A 22,465-nucleotide genomic window follows, 5' to 3' on the forward strand; every position below is an offset into this window, starting at 1 on the left:
TGAGGCAGGTTGGAGAGATGGCTAGGTAGTTTAGAGCATTTGTGGCTATTGTAGAAAGTCCATGTTTGGTTCCCAGCATCTACATCAGGCAGCTTATAACCACATGTAATTCTAGTTCCAGGTCAACTATTGCCATCTTGTGACCTTATTGTTACTGCACTTACATGCACATATCCACACACATATACATATAACTAATGCATCTTGAACTGCATTCTTTCTGGGGTTATTCTGATATCTATATACTCCAGAGTTCTTATTCCTTTAAACTCATTTACTCATAATTATGTGGCTGTTATCTACTGGATTTCATGCACAACTATCTCCTAGAGTCCAGGTATAAAACAAGGGTATGGATGGTAGAACGGCCCAGAACTATTAAGTGGGAACCTTATCTCTGTGGGTATTTTGTCTCCTCTCTAACTTAACTGTAACTTGTAATGATCCAACCTTAATTCATGAGTAATCTCTGAAAATATCACTACATTTATTTGGCACTTACAGATGCAGTCTATTTACATTCAAGGGTCTTTCAGTTATTTAGCAGCTTTTTGGGAAATTTATTTGTGACCTGTGTCTGTCAAATTTATAGAATCAGTGTTAGAGAGTGTACAGTACTATATTGCTTATTTAATGGTAAAACACACACACACTTCATAAGGCCTTTGCAATAACTAGGAGAAATTCCACAGCATCAGAGACCAAGCACACTAAGTCTACGAGACAAATAATTAGTAACAAGAAGTCAACTCAAGGAACTAGGGACCACACAGTGCCAAGAATCCCTGGTATTTACCTTAAGAGGCATCTTTGCATGCTCATTCAACAGTGGAACGTCAAATACCAGCCTTCTGAGTAGGTGTTGCATCATAGAAGGTCGCAGTTGGCTGTTGGAACAAGGCCAATTGTAACAATGGAGACAACCCCAAGACTCAGACATCCATATATTGGACAATAAAAATTAACTGTTGATATATAAACCTTGAAAATTTTCATAATAATTAAGAAAGGGCCATGGCATAAAGAAAACTGACACAGAGAGTCATCCACTTACCCACATATAGAGAGCAGACACACTTCTATGGAGTCGCGCTGAGCTTTGGTGAGGGAACATCCCTTAGACAGTCTATATACAGTATGCAGCAGAGAGTCAATGAGGGAAGCATGGTGCTCTGTTCCAGCAAACAGGGGAGCACATCTTGTTAACAAAGGCAGGACAGCTGTGCAAAGGTACCGATTGAGGGCCAAGGCCATGTCCGTAGCACTTAGTGCAGCCTAGAGAGGAAGAAGAGGACACAGCCTTGTGTGATCAGCAAAGGACTCAACACATCACCACATAACCTTCCTATCTGGAAATAATAACAGCAGGGTACCTGGAAATGAAGGCCTTAGATCCACTTGTACCCATGACTCACGTGATCTTCAGCACTTAAAACCTTCAACTACTGATGGTTCATAAGTAGACTAAAATAAGTGCAACAGTATCTGCTTTCTCGAAAGGGCCAGGAAATCCAAGCTCAAGGTTAGGTTATGATAATATCATCTCCCCTAACATCTGTGATGGTACCCAGCACTTAGTAAATAGCCCTATCCAAACTGGAGGGATATTATGTCCTTGACCTGGAGCAAGAGAGCTCTGAAAAGACTTGACCTTCAGAAGGATGGGTGGCAGTGGAAGATGTCAATGAGCATTTCCTTGGGGGCAGAAAGAAATAAACATATTTGCATATTTTGCATATCTGATCTCAGATTTGCACACACAATCTGAATTCAACTAATTAATGTCACTCATACTTTTATTCATGTCTACATGTGTCAATCATCAGGAGTCCACTCCATAACTATGTTGACATCTCTACTCCTCAGATGCAGAATGTCAAAAAAGATGAAACTTCCATCTTGTTTTTATGATTGTGCAGTCATGAATTTCTTAACTCAAGATCTAACTGTCCATGAGATTAAAGGGGCTAATTTAATTGATAAGTAAATAAATAAATCAGGATAATTTTGATGGAATTTGGTGTTCCACTTTCCTCCACAATGTTTCAGATACTAGCCTGACACCAATAATAACAGATCTTCTATGGGGCCACTTAACATACTACCCAATAAGTACTTAAGAGAAAGGTAACTCAAGGATGCCACTGTAACTGACAGAACTACAGCGGCCACTCAACTGCCTTAGCACTCATTGCTTTCAACAGGCAGCAAAAGTGCATAGGCAAATATATTTATTTATATATTATTTTGTTCTTTGTATATATAGACACATGTGTATATGTCTGTGTGATACATATGTGGTGAGACAAGAATTCTCTGGCAGGTATCTTTCTTAATCTCTCTTACCTTCTTTTTTGTGTTAGGGTCTCTCACTGAACCTGACATTTACTGATTCAGCTAGACTAGCTAGCCAGTAATCTCTATGAATTCTCCTGTCTCTACCATCCAGTACTTAGATTTTATACTCCTCTCTCTCTCTCTCTCTCTCTCTCTCTCTCTCTCTCTCTCTCTCATACACACACGCATGTGTGTGTGCATGCGCACACACACACTTATGTGTAGACTACCATGCTAGGATTTTTTACTTGGTTCTGGAGGAGAAACTCAGGTGTATGTGGCAAGCACTTTATCAATTGAGCCATCTCTCTAACTCTAGTACAATTCAGAGAATCATAATGGATAGACATTAATAGACACCCCTAAGACCTCCCAAGTTAAGCACAGATGAACCTCTTGGCTCCCACAGTGCCTCACCAGATTTCCAGTCAGCCCTTTGAGCCAGTAGCTCCCTAGCCAGTGAATTTCCTTAGGCCAGGGTCTATTTGACTTTCTAATCACTCACTGCTTGCCTGAAAACAACACAGGGATGCAGTAAATGTTGGTAATGAGCGGATGGATGAGCACCATGAGACACACTTCAGAGTCTGAGAGGCAAGGGTACAAGTTGACTTTCCATATCATACCGTGTCTAGAGAGGCAGCAGCTCGGAGATCTGGCAGAAAGCCAACCTCAAGGAGATGGAGGAGGAAATCTTGCACCTCAATTCCATAGACCCTGTCAAGGAACAAAACCATGGCTGCCTTGTGATCTGGGCAAAACCCCGCGGACATGTCAGGCTCCACCACCTTCCCATCTACAAGAGAGAAGGTGACATGTTGGTGTCAATGGTCTGGCCATATGTGGGTTGATGACATTTGGCCTTTTGCCAACCATGTCATATTTTAAATCAAGCATATTAATGCAACGTTTCCCTGTTTTACTACCCTCACACAAGTGTGTGTGTGTGTGTGTGTGTGTGTGTATGTGTGTGTGTGTGTGAATGACTAGAGAGCTAGGAAAGTGCAGTTTGAACCTAAGGTCATTTAGATGTCATTTGGGCATCTGTTTGTTCACTTCATACTTTAAAAGCATAGTATTTGGCAGATGCCAAGAATGAAACAGAAGGAATTGGATAGATCTGGTAAAATGTAGAGTGGATACCATAAAAAGTTAAAAATAAGCAGCACATATTTCTACCCTTGTTAAGAACTATCCCTTTAAACTCATTGTGGTGGTTTGAAGAGGAATGGCCCCCATAGACTCATATGCTTAAATGCTTGACCCATATGAAGTGGCACTATTAGGAGGTATGGCCTTGTTGGAGTAGGTGTGGCCTTGTTGGAGGAAGTGTGTCACTATCGGTTCTGAACTCTTACATGCTCAAGTTAGGCCTAGTGTGGCAGTCTCCTTCTGCTACCTGTGGATCAAGATGTAGAACTCTCAGCTCCTTCCAGCACCATGTCTGCCTGCATGCTGCCATACTTCTCGCCAAGATAATGGACTAAATGCCTGAAACTGTAAGTCAGCCCCAATTGTAGGGAGAGCCCAGTCAATCACCTTGCTTATAGGGCGGGGTCCCCTGAGGATATTATTTACTTATAAATATTGTGGGTGTGCTCCCCGCCTTCCCTTCTTCTGCTTTCCTGTTCTCCGCAGGAACCTCGGTTTTATAAGTCCTTTCCTTATTAAAGCTGAATATTTTATTATAATTTCTGTCTGCCATTCATTTACACCGTAACACCCAATGAAATGTTTTCCTTTATAAGAGTTGCCATAGTCATGGTGTCTCTTCACAGTAATAGAAACTCTAAGACACTCATGCTCTACCATGTGATAGTCAAGGTATTTTCCCACAAATATGGTTTAGATTATAATTATAAGTGAAATACCATAATAAAGATTATAATTACACAGTAATAATAAAGTGATAAATCAAAACTGTTAAACCAGCATGGATTTCATATGAAGTCAACATCATTAATTATAACATATTTGAGAGTCATGCCATTTTCTCTTTCAATACCCAATGCTTGAAGTCTATGTAGATGAATGAATTCTTTATAGTAATTTCTTAAGTACAAAGGTTAGGAACCATTAGTATGAAGAATTATGGGCCTGTGTGTCAATGGGAGTTTATTTGCTCCCTATTTCACCAGAAGATAATTATGTCAAATGGGTTCTGGTAGCACACAGTAAGAGTCTATGAATGGTATCACAGAATTTTTCACATTGATGTAATGTTGAAGGAAACAGAACAGGAAAGGAGGACACATGACCATCACCAGCCTGAAATAGCTTCTCACTCTGAGTCAATGAATGAAATTTTATATTCCTACCTGGAAAATGAATACATAATATTTCAAATAAATAAATAATTAAAATTTAAAAATAATACTTATTAGTTTGTTTATTATTATAAAAAATCTCTAATATAACTAATACTAAATAAAGACTCATGTGGTCATAAAAAGGGAGATATAAAGTAAAGACAGATTCAAAGACAAAGAAAACCTCTAAATGGTTTACAGTATGTTTAAAAATATATGTAAGCTTGTGAGAGAAAAGAAAAAGGATAAAGTCCTTTTAAAAAAAATAAAGAAAGAGAATAGTTGGGTGTGGTGGTACACACCTTTAATCCCAACACTTGAGAGGCAGAGGCAGGTGGACCTCTGTAAGTTCAAGGACAACCTAGTCTACAGAGTGCCAGGAAAGCCAAAGATACATAGAGAAACCTAGTCTCAAAAAACCAAAAATTAAAAATAAAAATAAAAGAAATGGAGTTTAAAATAAAGCCACGTAAAGATGGAATATACAGAGTCTGGATACTATATTTTATTGTGTTGTCTTTGAATTGCATGACTGCTGAGGATGGAGCAACAGCTGCTAAAACACATTTGATTATAAATGTTGCTAAATTAACCCAACATATATATTTTGAAAATGCCTTGACTTTAAAATATAAGTCAAAAGATATGTTACTGTGGAGAAGTTTTGCTTTTGTTTCCATAAGAAATGAGAATATGTGGATTCATTCTGAGTTAAGAAAAATCAGTCAACATTGAATGATTTCCTTCAAATATTCTAGAACTGAGAGATCTCTCCATAAGGGATAACGGACAAGTTCTATGATCTACATGTAAGGCGAGTGCCAGGATGCTCATTTAACAGGTGGTGAGCACTGACTTTCAGGAGGGGTAAGAAACTTGTCCAAGTTCTGGACCCAGTGACTGACAGAGTTGAATTAGAAGTTATCAAAATAAGTTTAACATTCAACCTGGGTTGATTTGATTTTCAGTTTATTTACATTTACATGGCATAGTTTTTTAAATAACTAATAATGTAAAATTCCCATCTCAGTATCCTTTAAACACACACACACACACACACACACACACACACACACACATATTATTGGGATTTAAGGTCTCAGGGTTGTACTATTTTACCATCTAGCTATACTTAAACAAAAATGGACTCAGAGACCCAAGCAATTCTTTACTTTTCAAACACTCATCCAAGTTGACATTAATTTTATTTCACTTTAAAAATTGTTTTTATATTTGTTTATTTATCCATTCAAGCAGAGGTCAGAAGATACCTTGCAGGAGTCAGTCCTCTCCTTCCACCATGTGGGCCCCAGGGTTGAGCTCAGCTGCTCTTTAACAATGGTTTTAATATAATCACAACTGCCTAGGACTCAAATCCCACCGATGTGCTACCATGGTCTACTGTTCCCACCTCCTCCAACACATAGGACTGGATGCAGCTAGTGGTCTGCCCAGTCTTACACCCGAGGATGCATCTAACTGAATGAAGGTGGGGAGACAGGATGTTAAGCACTGGTGAAATTTTCACAAACCACTGTCCTTCCAGTCCTGAGTTACACAGGGTGGAAGCATCTTACCTTTGGCTATTGTCGGCATTTGAAATGCAATGCTGATTACGCCCACCAAGTCTCCCAGTGGAATCAGGGATCGCAAAATCGACCTGATTCGAATGGCTTCTCCCTTTCCAGCATGAATCAACTAAACAGGAAGAGAATAAAGCAAGCTTAGAACCAGCTGTGGACTCTGTCTATAGTTCTGTTAGGAAACTTAAACCATGAGAATCCAAATTTAAAGAACTTGTCTTTCCTGAATAGGCATAAAGTTAGCCATCTCTCAGAAACTGTCATCTCAGACACACAGGCAGGCAATCACATCTTGAAATTTGAAATGAAATTTATGCCCTGGCAATGCTGAAGCATACGATGGTTCCGCTGAACTTGTCCATACTGGGTTTCATGATCTAAGCTGATGAGGACAACTGACTAAGTCTCTTCCTCAAGAGGACACCAGATCTCTTTACAGACGGTTGTGAGCCACCATGTGGTTGCTGGAAATTGAACTCATGACCTTTGGAAGAGCAGGCAATGCTCTTAACTACTGAGCCATGTCTCCAGTTCCCATAAATAAGAAGAAATATCTTACAGTTCCACATTTTACAGTTCTCACAAATAAGGGGAAACACGAGGTTATATACCTGGTTTATCCAAAAGGACTATATTTTTTAATAATATTTGGGATACCAAAACAAACTGAAAATCGGATAAGTTTATGAACAATTGCCTTCTAAAATCACATATACCTTCCAATAACCAGAGAAATAACAAAATAAAACTGTCACTATTTCTAGCCACTGAAAATAAACTAATATTTGTGATTTATTTAGCCTCTTTCTGTTCTTTAGATTGGGAATTAGTTTTATATCCACCCAATTTCCACCCTGATTCTTGGAGGAGGGGGTCAGTTCCATTTAAGACTTTTGACTGAGGAAGACCACATGATGCCTGCAGATCAGGATAGCCAGGAGTCTCGGTGGGTTTCTGGAATAAGTCACAGCTCTCTAGAGCCAGAATCAGCATCTGTCACCTTTACCACAAGGCAGGAAAAGCAAGCCATATTTGTGGCCTAGTAGAGGGCTCAACTAATAACTGTAAAAATGGCTGAACTTCAGAAGAGGCATGGTGTGTCATTATGGATCTGTTTTAGCATTTCCAGACCCTTAAGATGGGCATGACAGTAACACTAAAAGCTTCTATGTAGTATTATAATGTATTTCTTAGTTCCTCTGAGACAGGCAAAGGTACAAACTGTGTGAGTATCCATGTTTTGTCTGCAGTAATCTCCAGCACATGGATCTTCCATCATCCATTCCCAGGTACCAAAGTGAAAAAAAAATCACATCATCAACATTGACTGGGTTGAAAATAAGATTCTAATCTTTCCAAGGAGGCCTCGGGGGAAGATAATTAATCTCACTGTGAAGGGGAAATAGAATAGACATCACCACCACAGGTGGATGGGGTCTGAATGGGTGGATGGGTGGATGGAAGAGGAGGGATCAAGCAAGGGAGGATGGAGGGAGAGAGTACTGGGAAAGACAACTGGAATCAGGAGCATCTCTGGGATAAGCTAAAAACCTAGTGCAATGGAGACTTCTAAGAATCTATGAGGTTGACCCTAGTTAAGACTCCTGGGAATGGGGACATGAAGCCTGAATTGGCTCTCTTCTGGATCCAGGTAAGACTTAGAGTGGAGGGACTGAGACCCCAGCTGAGCCACATAACCTTTTTCCAACAATTTTTCTTGCCTATATGTTGGGGTAAAGGTGGCACAGAAATTATGGGAATGGCTAACCAATGACCAGTTCAACTTGAGACCCATGCCATGAGAGAGAGCCCACATCTGACACTATTGAGAGGGCCAGGACCCAGAGACTAGGCAACGTAGAAACCTATGACAGAATCAGCTATGAATGGAAAAGTCAATGAAATAATTCCTAATGATATTCTGCTTTACTCGTAGATTGTTGTCTAAGTCAACTGCCACCAGAGAGACTTCACTTAGCAACAGATGGAAACAGATGCAGAGCCCCACAGCCAACATTAGGCAGAAGAGCTCAGGGAATCCTGTGGAAGAGGGCAAGGAAGGATGGTGAGAACCAGTGGGTCCGAGGACAACACAAGAAAATCACGGAATCGCTGGGCGGTGGTGGCGCACGCCTTTAATCCCAGCACTCGGGAGGCAGAGGCAGGCGGATCTCTGTGAGTTTGAGACCAGCCTGGTCTACAAGAGCTAGTTCCAGGACAGGCTCCAAAACCACAGAGAAACCCTGTCTCGAAAAAACTAAAAAAAAAAAAAAAAGAAAATCACGGAATCAAATAACTTGAGTTCATAGGTACTCACCGAGACTGAACCACCAGCCAGAGGAGCTTGCATGGGACTGACCTAAGCCCTCTGCATATATGTTATAGTTGTGTAGCTTGGTCTTCTTGCGGGACTCCTAATGAGAGTAGGGGATCTGTGACTCTGTTACCTGTTTTTGAGACTCTTTCCTCCTACTGAGTTGCCTCATCTTAATAGGAGAGTAGGTACCTAGTCTTACTACAACGTGATATACCATGGCTGGCTGTTATCGCTGAGAAGGCTGCCCTTTTCTGAAGAGAAAGGAGGAGGCATGCAGGGTGGTGAAGAGGTGAGGTTGGGGAAGAAGAAGAGAAGCTAGGAGGAAAGGAGGGAGGGAGGGGAAATTGTGACCAGGTTGGGAAACATTAACTAATTAATCAATAAAAATAAGTTTAAAAAATGATTCTATATTTTCTAACACTCTAACAGTTATCTATTCTGTGGCTCTACTCTAATTACAAAAGGAGAGAAACTCAAGTAGGTTTTATCATATGAGCTTAAAAGAAAGACCACAAAATAACAACTGAAAACAAGCATAAGTACCAAGGGTAGGGAGATGAGGTTGCTGCACGCCATCTGCTCTGGCTTCATGTTTATCCCAGCTCAGAAACTGACTTGCAGGTTTACTTAACACTTTATACATGTGTATAATGTGTCAATAATAATTCACCATCAATTCCATTCTACAAACTCCTTATGTCCCATCTAACATGTCTTACTCACAAGTACACGTCTCCTTAAAAACTTAATAACACACTTAATCAAATTTGTGTTGCCCATATGTGCAAGGGTGTAGGGTCATCCACAAAGACATGGGAAGCCTATTTGCCAGCTCGCAAAGAAAAGTGACTTTCTTTCCCCTAATAACCATCAACTGCCTAAATAGGTCATCAGCTAGGGGTGGGGTATCAGGAGTCTGGAAGCTATTACAGAGAGCCGCAGCCAATCAAAGAACAGAGAATAAGTGACTGAGGAGTACCCACCCCCATATGGGACAGGAGTCAACCTTTACACGCAAGGCTCTGGGAACACTGTAGAAGATGGGGTAGTATGCATCTATAAACTAGAAACTAAGAGACTGCTGTGAAATCAGTTTTTCTGGACACGACAGGGGTGCTACCCATATGGGCTCTCAACAACTATGTCTGCCTTAGAGCTTTGAAATCAATATTGCCCAGCTCTGCTCATGCAGAGATAATCATTATATGAAAGGAATCCATTATTGGTGAAAGCAGTGGTTTTCCATCAGAGAAGAAACTGTACAGGGAAAATATATTCTCTTCTTAAAAGGCAAGGAGGCCACATGAGTTTTAAAGACATATGGGTGACTACATCTTCCATTAATGACTTGTACTGAAAATCTCATTACTAATTTTTATAGCCAATGAGACATTTCTAACTAAACAAACACTTGTTCAGCAATTAGGCCACAGCTATTAATTTCAATGGAGTGTGAATATTACCAGTTCAGGATGTGGCTGTGAGCTCTGCCACCTCTGAGGATTGCTGCCCTCCAGTTCCCATACAGACTCACGTGCATTTCAGGAGCACAGCGACCGAGCAAGTCAATCAAAGCTGCATAGAAGGTCATGATGGCATTCCCCATGTGGATGGTGTCATCTTCCTCCTCTTCTGTATCACTTTTGGGGATTTTTTTCCAAAAGAAACGGAAAGTATTTAAATGATTGTGCAGTGCTCAGAGGAAAGGGGACACCCTTTTCCTGCCAGTACTTTCACACATCTCATACACACCAGTGAAACATTTGCCACACAAAATAACAAAAGAGTTAAGGATCAGAGTTGGGCTCTATTGCCAAGAACACATTGCAAGGGCATATTAAGATTTCTGCCAAGGGAAAGGGGGAGAATGGCTCATTTGATAGAATCTGATCGTTTTCTTTTTTTAAGCCTTAAAGATTTTATTTTCTTTTTGTTTATGAGTATGTGTGTGTGTGTGTGTTTATTTACGTTTGCATGTCTACAATGCCCTTGAAGGCCAGAAAGAAGGTGTCAGAAAGAAGGTGCCCCAAAACTTGAATTACATGTAGTTGCAAGCTGCTTGATTTGGGTACTGAGTACCAAACACATGAGGTCTCTGGAAGAACAGCAAGAGCTCTTAACCACCAAACCATCTCTCCAACTCTTTGCTTCTTTTTTCTATTAATCTTTTGAGTTAGTTTACAAACAAACAGCTTTCATTATGGTATTTTCACACATGTACAACATTATACATTTTTCATATTCATTCTCCCATCACCCTGCTCCTCCCAAATAGTCCCTTTTTGCTTTTTATACCACATATAGAGAAGTGCATACACACATACAAAATATATATGTATATGATATGTATACATATATGCATTTCTAATGAGAGACAGCATATTAACAAAAGAAATGGTAAAAAGACTATTGTGAAATAAGTTTAAGAGGTTTTTTTTAAGTAGCACTGAAATAGAGAAAGGGTAACCAAAGACATCATATATGATAACATATGTCAGATCCCATGTATACTCTTTGGTCTAGAATAACATTTAGAACTGTTACCCTCACTCCATCACTCACAGACAGTCTAGTCTGCTTCTTTCTCTACCTCCTCAAGATTTTCTTTCTGCAAGCATCCCATTATCTTGATGATAAAATGCAAATGTGAACAGCCCTAAGGGGCCCATATCCTTCCTTTTGGGTAGACTGAAGGAGGTGTCATCAGCTGAACTCAATAGTCTGCAGAGTAACAGTAAGTAGCCTTATATAGACACCAGGGAGTTCTCAAGCTCTCGCGTGCACACTGACTAACATGGTCCTAGCCTGAGCTTTCTGAATGTATTTCCCACTGTGAGATCAGCTAAGAACTGACTTAACCAAATGTCTACCAGCTAAACACATAATTTCTGTGCCTGTGGAAGGAATAAGGTTTTCTTACTTGCAAGTCTGTCCCCTCTGAGTCCTGTGTTTTTTCTTTACATATTCACTAGCAGTGTGAGTATTTGACCCCCTGGAAGGACATTCACCTCCACAAATTAAAAACTATAACAGTAAGGACACACATGACACATGCCCATCTATGTTGTCTTAGGGCCCTACTAGAAACCAGCATTAATATCTTCTGCCACAATATCTGTCTGCTCCTCAGAATTATGCCTGCTTTCCTGGATGTTCCCATCATACTGACCTTGCTGAATCCCCATTCCCTTACTAAAAGTCTCTTTCTCTATCTGATAACATGATAAGAACTCATCTTGGGAAGCTGCAGAAATGACTCAGCAGGAAAGAGAACTTGCATCACAAGTTCAAATCACCAGGATTCACATAAAATGGCAGACATGGTCAATGTCATACATGCCTGTAACCCAAGTGCTGGGGGAGGAACAGGTTCAGGAAAATTGCTAGGGCTTGTGAGCTTCCAGCCTACTTCCCAATTCAATGAGTGACTCTGTCTCAGAGAATAAGGTCACAAACTAAAGAGCAGAACAAATAATACCTCCTTCTGGCCCCTATACACACACACACAACCAAATTATCTCACTACCACTGGACCTGACTCCAGTTTCAGAGGCTTACCTCCCATCATCTATACTATGTGCTTATTGCTGACCTGTTCCCTGCCCTGTGGGCTCATTATTCTAGGATAGATATAAATGTAGCCAACACCTTGTAGATGACAATATTATGTCCCAATGTCAAGTATATAAGCTTCTAAACTGTGTTATTTGCCTAGCTAGCCCTAAAATACCCACAAAATGCATCTCCTAAATCCACACACTCTCTCCAGCTTACCCCTTGGTTCATCCAGCCTATTCCAACAGCCAACTCCATATCCTTTTTGTCTAAGACACTCAGTTTTCAGTGGCAGGTAGTAAACGATCATTAGCAGGATGTCAAATACAAGTGGTCAACCTTGGTGGGGTGATAGCATTTGCTGAGGGTATGCATGGTATACCTACAGGGTTTTGCTGGATCCACTGGTTGGGGAGGGACCATCTCTAGAAGGATCCTCGGCTATTTTTATGGCTTCTTCCATGGCTGAAAGGAGGCCATTACCACCTTCCCCTCTCAAGGCAGGACCAAAGCACTCGGGCCTCCTGATGAGCAACCTCACCACGACGTTTGCGTTCTCTTCCACACTCTCCCCTGCAGTCAAAGGAGTAACGTAAACAAAATATAAGACTTCCAGGGACCATAAACATTTCTCATTTAAAGAAACAGGTATACCTTAGAAATACACTATATTAGTAAATCGGCTTCTAAATTACATTTATTTATGGGGCCTGGGAAATCAGTGCACACACCACGTGGAAGCCAGAGAACAGCTTGCAGAAATGTTTTCCCTCTTTTTACCCTATGGGTTTCAGGGGTTGAAGTCAAGAGGTCAGCCTTGACAGCAAGCACCCTTATCCACGCCTGCCCATAAATTCAACACTCAACACACATCACAACTTTTATATGTATTGTTATGGTCTGCATGTTGAAGGACCCTCAGAGACTTGTGTGCCTGGACACTTGTCCCCACAAGACACGGCTGTCTTGGGAGTCTTTAGAAGATGACTGGGACCTGGGCCAAGCTGGCTATTATGGGCTGTCAGAGAGGGCCTTGAAGGGAATTCTACCTCCAGCTATATCCTAGCTCTCACTCTTTATATCCTGATTGGTGTCACATATGAAGCTATATTGCAAGCTCCTGCCAACCATGGACTAAGATGCTGCAGACACTTTTTCTGTAATGATGAACTGATTAAGGTCCTCCCCGAAGGTGCCTCTATCAAGTAGTCTGTCATAGCAATGTGAAAAGTGAAACACACACACTAAATATCATAAATTACTTTCTTTGATAATATTTTCCAAGTAAAGCAAAATATTACAGAGACAAACATTTGTTATGGGAGAAGATAGTGCAATCTCAACCCTTAAGACCCAATTGCAAAAAATTCTAGAAGGTACATGCAGATTTCAAATTAAACAATGAAATTATGATCCACATAAAATATGTAGTATAAGTTATTGCTGTGAAAAGAAAACTATTACATAAAATATACAATCTTTCTATTCACTTTCTTTATGAAAATGCTATGATGAATACTTATTTTCTTTTCATTTTTTAAAAAAATACTAACTTTTATTTTTAATTAAGCATATACATACGTCTGTGTGTGCATGAGAATGCAGATGCCCCATAAGGGGGTTACAGGCAGTTGTGGGCTGTCTGATATGGGTGCTGAAAACTAGACTTGCATCCTTTACAGGGGCAGCTAAGTGATCATAACCACAGAGCCATCTCTCTAGCCCCAGAACTATTATTTTCACATAGTTTTATGAGTCTTCAAATGGTTATGGCCTACCGTTACAGAAGACAGCAAATCTGAGAAAGTCAAGGTATCTCTCTCCTTCAACTGGATTCCACCCAATGTCGGGGTAACCTTTAGACACCAGCATTTGGCAGCTCTGCAGCCCACAGCCAGCCAGATAACGAACTACCTACAAATAAATGATAAGCAAGAGGTTAGCATTCTCTTGGAAGTAACTGGAGCCTATACTAAGTCTAGAAAATGAGATTATTCAGGGGTTGTTTCAAACGCATGCATTTCATTTATTTCTGTGTATGTATGTGTATATGAGTGCAGGTGCCCAGAGAAGGTAGAGGAGAGCATTGGATCTCCTAGAGCTGGAGCTGGAGGCAGCTGTTAACTTAATGTGGGTAATGGGAACAGAATCTGAGTCCTCTAGAAGAGCAGAAATCACTCTTAACCACTGAGCCATTTCTCCAGCCCTAACAAATATATTCCTTTTTGCAATTCTTTTTTTTTTTTTTTTTGGTTTTTCGAGACAGGGTTTCTCTGTGGTTTTGGAGCCTGTCCTGGAACTAGCTCTTGTCTCGAACTCACAGAGATCCGCCTGCTTCTGCCTCCCAAGTGCTGGGATTAAAGGCGTGCGCCACCACCGCCCGGCTTTGCAATTCTTTTGAACATCATGATAACTGACATAAATTTTCTCTAGTTAAACTTTAGTTGTGGGACATACTAAAATAAAACTGATATGGGGTTCTCCTCTGTATGCTGTGAATACCATTGGTTAATAAAGAAACTGTCTTGGGCCTGTGCAGGGAATATAGGTAGGCAGGGAAAACTAAACTGAATGCTAGGAGAAAGAAGGGCGGAGTCAGAGAGAAGCCATGTAGCCCCACTGGAGCAGGATGGAACTTTACCTATTAAGCCGCAGCCCATGGCAATACACAGATTAATGGAGGTGGGCTAAATTAAGATGTAAGAATTAGCCAATAAGAAGCTAGAGCTAATGGGCCAAGCAGTGATTTAAATAATATGGTTTCTGTGTGATAATTTCGGGGCTGAGCAGCTGGGAACCAACAAACAGCATCCTCTACCACATAAAACAAAGTGTAGTCACTAAAATTATGAATGAATTCTATGAGAATATAATGTTCTTGAATTCCATACCACATAACTCAAAACCTTTGTATACAAAAGTCATAATAGCTGACATACCTCTAAATGTCTAATGACCTCTGGTCCAATTAAAACCCACATGAGTGCATCCTCCCACAGCTCAGCCTGTAAAGAGGGGGACTGAGAAACTATCTGAATGCAGGAACACCTGGATGAGATATAAAGACATCTTGGAGAGAAGTGATTCATTCATCCATTCACTGGTAGGGCAGGTATGAGAAGGTGCATAAGTAGGGTAAACCTAATTTAGAAGCAGATCTCTTCAGTTCTTATTAAACATGTCTCACTCGCAGGGCACACTGTTTGGAGTACATTATTTGTGCTCCTCAAATCAGTGTCCATAAAAACTTGATTATCTGACTATCTGCAATCCAAAAATCTAAAATCCCCAAAGCTGTGACATTCACAACATTTTTAGTGTTGACATGAAATCACAAACAAAAAAGTCTCTATCTGATTTCAGATGATGGGTCTCATTCAAAAGGCAGGTACACTGAAAATGCAGAATCAAATATTTCATTATCTGTGCACACTAATTTTTTGTAACCCAAAAAACACTAACAGTGAATCACGATGGCTTTCAAGCATCGTGAACAAGAGATATTCAGCATGCCCACCAGAGTACTTTTCTGTGATGTTGAAATTAGCACTTAAAAAATGCCTACCTGGTTTATCTTTTAAGATACTTCATTTTGTAGGCATACTAACAGTGCATAACATTTCACGAAGGATTGGGACATAAGAAATCCATCCCCAAAGAAGCCATATCCAAAGGTGATAAAGGGTTGCAATAATAACTTAAACAGAGTTCTATTCAGCTTAGAAACAAACAAATGCTATAGCTAAAACTTCTATGTCTGTAGCATTGAGGGAAGCGATGCTCAAGAGAGTGGTCAACTTAAGGTATGAATTCAATGTGGTTTGAAAGAAGCACATGTCAGAAAACACCTTATAACGTTCTATCTTCCTTCCAGGGTACCCTGTGCCCTTTGCAGTCCCTTTCCCTGTATATCTAGCCCCAAACGAACTGCTTTCTTTCAGTACAAATTAGCGTGTATTTTCACTAATATCCACACATGTAATTATGTAGCATGAACCTTCCTGTACCTGACTTCTCTTACGTGGTTTAATGATATTAAGATTCAGTCACATTGTAGTAGAAGTTAATACTGAATTATTTTGTATTGCGAATAGCAATCCACTGCCCATGGATGGATAGTCTACAGCTTCACTTAGCAATCTGTACAGTGGTGGGTGCTTTAGCTGTGGACAATGACAGATTCCTTTCCATTGAGCAAATCTAGGAATGTGAAGGCCACATGTACAGTTCAGTAGAAAGAGTGCATGTTTAAACTGATAGACTGGAGGCTTCTCCGAGTCATTACACAGCATTCATTCAACAGCTCCTTGGTGGAGGTATCCAGTTGTTCCATTCTCCCGCTATATTTGGTATGATCAAGGGTTTAGATTTTAACTATTTTAAGGGGTTATACAAACAAAATGATTTTAAGTGACACATAGGAGCAAAGTCTCCTCTGTGAGTCAGAGATGTGAAACTTCATGATGCTGATCTGGCATGTCAGGGGACTGGGAAAGAGCTCACGCAGGTATTCCCCAGTGCCAACATCCTCTCTGAAGCTGGGCAAGCATATGCAAAAATGCTGACATCACCAGTAGCAATATAAGTAGAGAGTGAATTTTAAGAAACACATAAATATAGCGATTTTTAACCTGTATGTGAGCTACCTAACAGTGTCCACTGGTGATGGAACTTATATATGATCATGGTCCTCCAAGACCACAACCTCTAGAGATGCCACAAATGTCTTGTTTTGGGGAGGCATATTCTATGATGTTTGCATCACAAAGATGCTATGCAACTGTATTTCTCAGAAAGTTTTCCTGTTAAATGTTATGTTATATGAATAGGTACATTATATATATATTCATATATATGTATATATATCACAAGTTATCATATAAATAGAAACCAAATGAAATCTGTACTTACATACATATACAAGATATATGACATGCAAATATACATACTTTCAACAAGATAAAATTAAGTCACAAAATAAGAGGCAGAGGTAAAGAAAGCAGGAATGACTTACAAGTTTAAACATCAGGGATTGGAAGAACTGATCGCAAACATGACTTTGGAGTCATGATGAAAAGATATCTGGTAAAGAGCCGCGGGCTAAGAGGGGTAAGAAAGGACTTAGCAGGGGGAGGGAATGGGGAGCACAAAAGCCCGGAAACAGGGACATCTGGCATGCTCAGCTATAGTGAGATCTGTGCAGCTAGAACAAAGAGAAGGGACTGGACAGTGACAGAATATGGGAGCAGAACAATATGTGGGTGGATGGCACTGGAGAGAACTTGTGTCTTTTACTTTGACACTGGATGACACAGAAACCTTTGGACAGTCTGGAAAGAGGATGAGGAAATTCTTTTAAGATGATCCATGTCTGTAAAGAAACAACAGACAGGGACTCTAGAGAAGGAACAAATGGTCACATAGAAGGCTTCTGCAGCCATACTTTGGGGAACATTCCACGCATGCTGATCAACACACATGGTTAGTTATGCTTAGAACACTCAGCCTTACAGTTTCACTGGCATCCTCAGTGGAACATATAAATATCCTTAGGAAAATTAACACTATATTATTAAACAAGAGCAGACAAAACTGTACCAGTCACTGAAAGGTGATCCCTATTTTACAGAAAGTTCTTGTGGTAAAGAGACAACCTCTCTTAAATTTCTTCATCTTCATCACACCCAGTATTACAGAATGGAGAACAGAATTAAGTAAATTATGTAAAATATAAGACATTTTACAGAACTATAATCAAATGCTATGCTATGATATGAATATCACTACAGCACAAGTGTTTATGCTGAAGTAATCTCAAGACAACTGCCCCAAAGGTACAGTTCACAGACACTCCAGTTGGGAGCATGGCTCACCTTCTCCAGATCTGGCTCCCGGAGAGCGAGGGCAAGTTCATTGTTATCCATGACCGAAGCTGCAGCCACATCTAGGGGAGTTGACCCTCTCATAGCTGGCGAAGCTAATTCAAACGAAAAAGAGATAATGCCTGGGTTTTGCTGGAACTAGGAGCAGAGTGCAAGGAAACACATCCTTCCTGCACTTAATACCTAAACGACATGTATATTTGGCTAGTCTGAATCAATGAAATATCTTTGACAACTAAAAAATGTGTATGTTTATTGTGATTTAAATAGGTACAGACTGTAAAAGGACTCATTTATGTGAGTGAACATGCAAAACTTCAGAGTCTTACCAGGTTTTGTGATGAGAACACTTCAGACCTGCTCAGTGATTTTTAACTGCAGCAACTACCTGTTTGGGTGTCTGGGGGTTATGCTCATTTAAATGACTGTAAACTAGACAGTATAAAAAAAATCTCTCAGGTGGCAAACTTCTGGGCATGTCTGTAAATGTGATTTTAGGTTGGATTAATTGAATGGGAAGACCCGCCTTAAATGTGGGTGGCACCATTCTATGACAGAGGGCTTGGACTGAAGAAAAAAGGATAAAGACAGCTGAGTGCAGCCTGCATCCACCTTTCTGTCTGCTTCCCAGCCTCTACCATATCAGAGAGTAGCACTGCCGCCATTGCTTCCCCTACAATAACACTTGGGAACCTGAAAGTGTGAGTCAGAATAAACTCTTCCTTTTCTTAATTTGCATTTTGTCATATATTAATCACAATGGTGAGAAAATAAACTGATATGCCTACTATCTAAGTCTACATTGGTAGACTTGACTTAGTATCTAAGTCTACATTGGGGTGCAGGTGATACAGGATCTCATACCATAGCTCAGGCTGACCTAGAACTCACTGTGTTGTCCAGGTTGACTTCAAACTCATGATGATCTTCTTGCTTCAGTTGCCTGAGCACTGGGATTTCAGACATGAGCCACCACATATGGTAAAGTTTTATAACCTTTGACTGCTATGTCCCCAGGCTAGTTCTCTCGGGGCTGGTAAGTACAGTTCCCCTGTCTCCTTCCAGGGACTCCGTGTTTTCAGATTCACATAGAGTTAACACGGTACACCACCTCAATGTGTACAACACTTGATATAATGTATTTGCAGGACATCTGCTGTGAAAATTAATGAAATTTCCATCTGATAGTGTACTTTGATTATAAACCACATTTTCCTTACCTGTTTATTTACACTGGGACTGGTTTTATATCCTGGCTATTGAGGAAATACTCCCCTGAGTATGGGAACAAAGACCTGCCTTAACTCACTGACTGTCCTTTCTGTGGGCACTTACACTGACGTCAAATTGGTGCATCATATTTTAATTGTATTTTTAAATTTATATTATATTTATATATTTGTGTGTATGTATGCATATGCAGATTAGCATGCCCATGTCATGGTGCACATGTGGAATACAGAGGACAACTTCTGAGAGTTAGTTCTCTCCATCCACCACATGGGTCCCAGAGATAGAACTCTCAGGTCATCAGGTTTGGTGGCAAGTGTCTTTATCCAATGAGCCATCTTGTGAGCCCTATAATTCTACTTTTAACTTTTCATAGAATCTTCACAACGTTTTCCATTAGTGGCTAGAACAATTATGATTTCCAGCATAAGTATTTTGTTATTCAATTTCCCTGCACTCTTGTTAACAGTTAACATTAACTGTCTTCCCTGAAACACCCATTCTAGCAGGTGTGAGGTGGTAGTTCACTGTGGTTCTAATTTGTAATTGACTGAGAATTAGTGACTCTGAACACTTCTTCATTCATCCATTGGCCATTTCAATCTCTCTCTCTCTCCCATATCCTCTGTTTCTATATTGACATTTAAATTTAATATACATCTTATTTTTAATATTTATCATATTTATATTTATGTATATGTTTATGTGCAAGTGTGCATATGTGCATGAGTAAGGGTGTCTGTGGAGGCCAGAAGAAGACATTAGATCTCTTGGAGCTGTAGTTATGAGCAGTTGTGAGCCACCTAATATGGGTTTTAGGAACAGAACACCAGTCCTCTGCAGGAGCATCAAGTGCTCTTAATCACCAAGCCATCTCTCCAACTCCTACACAGCTTATTTTCCCTTTAAAGATTAAATTAATATCATACATTAACTTACCAAGACCAACACTGCTATTTTCCAGTAAATAACTGAGATGATCAAACATGGCTTTCTGATTCTGCCTACTAATGCGACAGAAGTAACAGAGAAAACGGCAACAGTTGGCCACCATCTTGGGGAAGGTGATTTCCTATAAAAGGAGTATATAGTTAGTTGCTTAAACAAATGATAAGATTGAGCTCAGAAGGTGAGGCCACCATGACACTGTCAACCCATACACACCCATGAAAACCAAGCTCAGACACTGAGAATCTTCAAACATGTAGCCTGTGATTTACTCAGTCCTTGAGATACTAAACATCAACCTTGACGCTGTCTCGAAAACCCAGGCTGCATCCCTGATTGTATCTTCAATCAGCCCTAAACTTGCAGGCAGCCTGAGCCTGGCTAAGAAATCAAACTGACAGAGACACAGCTGTACTGCCTGGTTATACAGTTGTCTGCGCCTACCTGGGAGACTACATAATCCCTCTGATTCTGTTCCAGAAAATTCAGAAAATATGGATGCTGAGAACTAAGGAACTGAAGGGGAAAATATACTACAGAAAGTTCAGAACTTGGAGTCTCACAATGGGATATTTGCATCAGCATCAATTGTGGCTGTTGTTGACATTCCAGGACTCCACAGCTTCCCTGTTGGGAAGGTCCTGGCCAGAAGGGTCATCTAGTCAGCACTGACACATGCCTCCTACCATATTCTACATGCTTCTTCACGAACGCAATACACTGTGAAGGTCTTTGTTTGTCTATACATGGGGCATGGAAAACCTAGGCTTACGTATATTGTAAAGACTACACAGTATGATTTAAATTTAGGCATGACTTTTAAAAGTCAAGTTATCAAACTGTGCTGGTTTATATGAAATGATAGATCTCCTTGCTATGTTCTTCTAAACATCCTGTTGGTGTGGACTTTGTTGTAAATTATATAACTTAAAAGTTAGCTTTGAAGTCTTACCACAAACCCATTCCAGAACAATCCTGTCCAAGCACTGATTTGACTCAAAAATTCAGTGTATCCAACTGCTGTGTGAATCCCAGCAACGGCGGGGTCTGAAGTACAGGTGTATGTCTTGTACTTACAATGGGATGTGGCTTAATTTTAAAACCTGATATGCGCTTTTTAAGTTGCTGAATATCCTTGAATTAGACTCACCTGGGAGACCACAAATGACAAAGCACAGGGTAGGAATTTCTTTTTCGATATTAAGGAAATTTCAAATAGCTAACTACAACCCTTAGATTCAAGGGTGTGTGTGTGTGTTTGTTTGTGTGTGTGTGTGTGTGTGTGTGTGTGTGTGAGAGAGAGAGAGAGAGAGAGAGAGAGAGAGAGAGAGAGAGAGAGAGAGAGAATATTAGTGTTCCTTAAACACCACTCAGCTAAAGAAATAACCATTCTGCTAGTTCTCTGCCGACCATACACTACAGAAGGATGTAGCAAACATGACCCCTGAAGTTGAGACTTTAGTTTACCTTGGACTCCCCGCCTCCAAGGACATTCACCATGACTTCCATCACTGTTTCATGCATTCCAAGGGCCCTCATGAGATTGGGGTGCTGGTAAAACACTTTGTTATTCATGATATCCCTAGAAAGAACAGGAGAGGCAGCAGTAAAGCAGAGTTCAGAATAAAGGGCACAAAGGCAGTTATCTGAGATCCTGATACATCTTAAGAAATTATTTTTATGCCTGGAAAAAAAAGTGTGATGATAACCATCATAAATATTAGTGAGCACAATCTAGCCTTCTCCTAAATAGTCATAGTCGCACCAAAGTGACATGAAAGCTACTTGTTCCTCTCAATGATATGGCATATCCTAGCAATTATTTCTAATTTTGTGGATATTCATATTTATTTATATTGAAGAAATAATCAGAATTATACCAAGTTTATATGAAGATTCTTTAGAAAATTGTTGGGCTCTCTGCTTTACTTGTATCTGTTATTTTTAGTGCTACATTCCATGGTTTCACACATAATTACAATGGTGTTATTTTCTGCTATATTTTACTACACTTCTACATATAGTCAAAACTATAACATGCCTGATAACAATACTTAGTCTCTGAGAGAAACTGGAGGCATGTGAAGTCAGGAGTACAAACAGTCTCCATCCTGGATTTTGATGACAATTTAAATAAATTGCAGCAGATGGAATGTAGAACAATTCAATATCATTTCTGTTTTAAAAATTACATTGTGTTATTTCCAAGACTCTTCAAGCTGTACCTGAAGCACCATATAAAAAGAGTTCTGTTGACATTGATTTCAGCATCAATCAGTCAATACAAGAGTCCTTCACAGGCAA

General features: G+C 40.0%; 1 protein-coding gene across 2 annotated transcripts in view; it reads right to left on the bottom strand.

The window, feature by feature from the left end:
* Ryr2 (ryanodine receptor 2) overlaps nt 1-22,465 on the bottom strand; it is a 565,815-nt gene that overhangs the window by 155,566 nt on the left and 387,784 nt on the right. For both annotated transcript variants that reach the window (XM_057787812.1, XM_057787811.1), the window contains 10 exons: nt 21,629-21,743; nt 20,153-20,285; nt 17,975-18,078; nt 13,880-14,015; nt 12,488-12,674; nt 10,081-10,186; nt 6,224-6,344; nt 2,964-3,133; nt 1,055-1,275; nt 797-887 (listed from right to left, as the gene is read on the bottom strand). In XM_057787812.1, the coding sequence (XP_057643795.1) occupies nt 797-887; nt 1,055-1,275; nt 2,964-3,133; nt 6,224-6,344; nt 10,081-10,186; nt 12,488-12,674; nt 13,880-14,015; nt 17,975-18,078; nt 20,153-20,285; nt 21,629-21,743 (1,384 nt within the window). The remainder of the gene's footprint in view (nt 1-796; nt 888-1,054; nt 1,276-2,963; nt 3,134-6,223; nt 6,345-10,080; nt 10,187-12,487; nt 12,675-13,879; nt 14,016-17,974; nt 18,079-20,152; nt 20,286-21,628; nt 21,744-22,465) is intronic.

Source organism: Chionomys nivalis, chromosome 13 (genome assembly GCF_950005125.1).
Source record: "Chionomys nivalis chromosome 13, mChiNiv1.1, whole genome shotgun sequence".
In the NCBI taxonomy this organism is placed as follows: Eukaryota; Metazoa; Chordata; class Mammalia; order Rodentia; family Cricetidae; genus Chionomys; species Chionomys nivalis.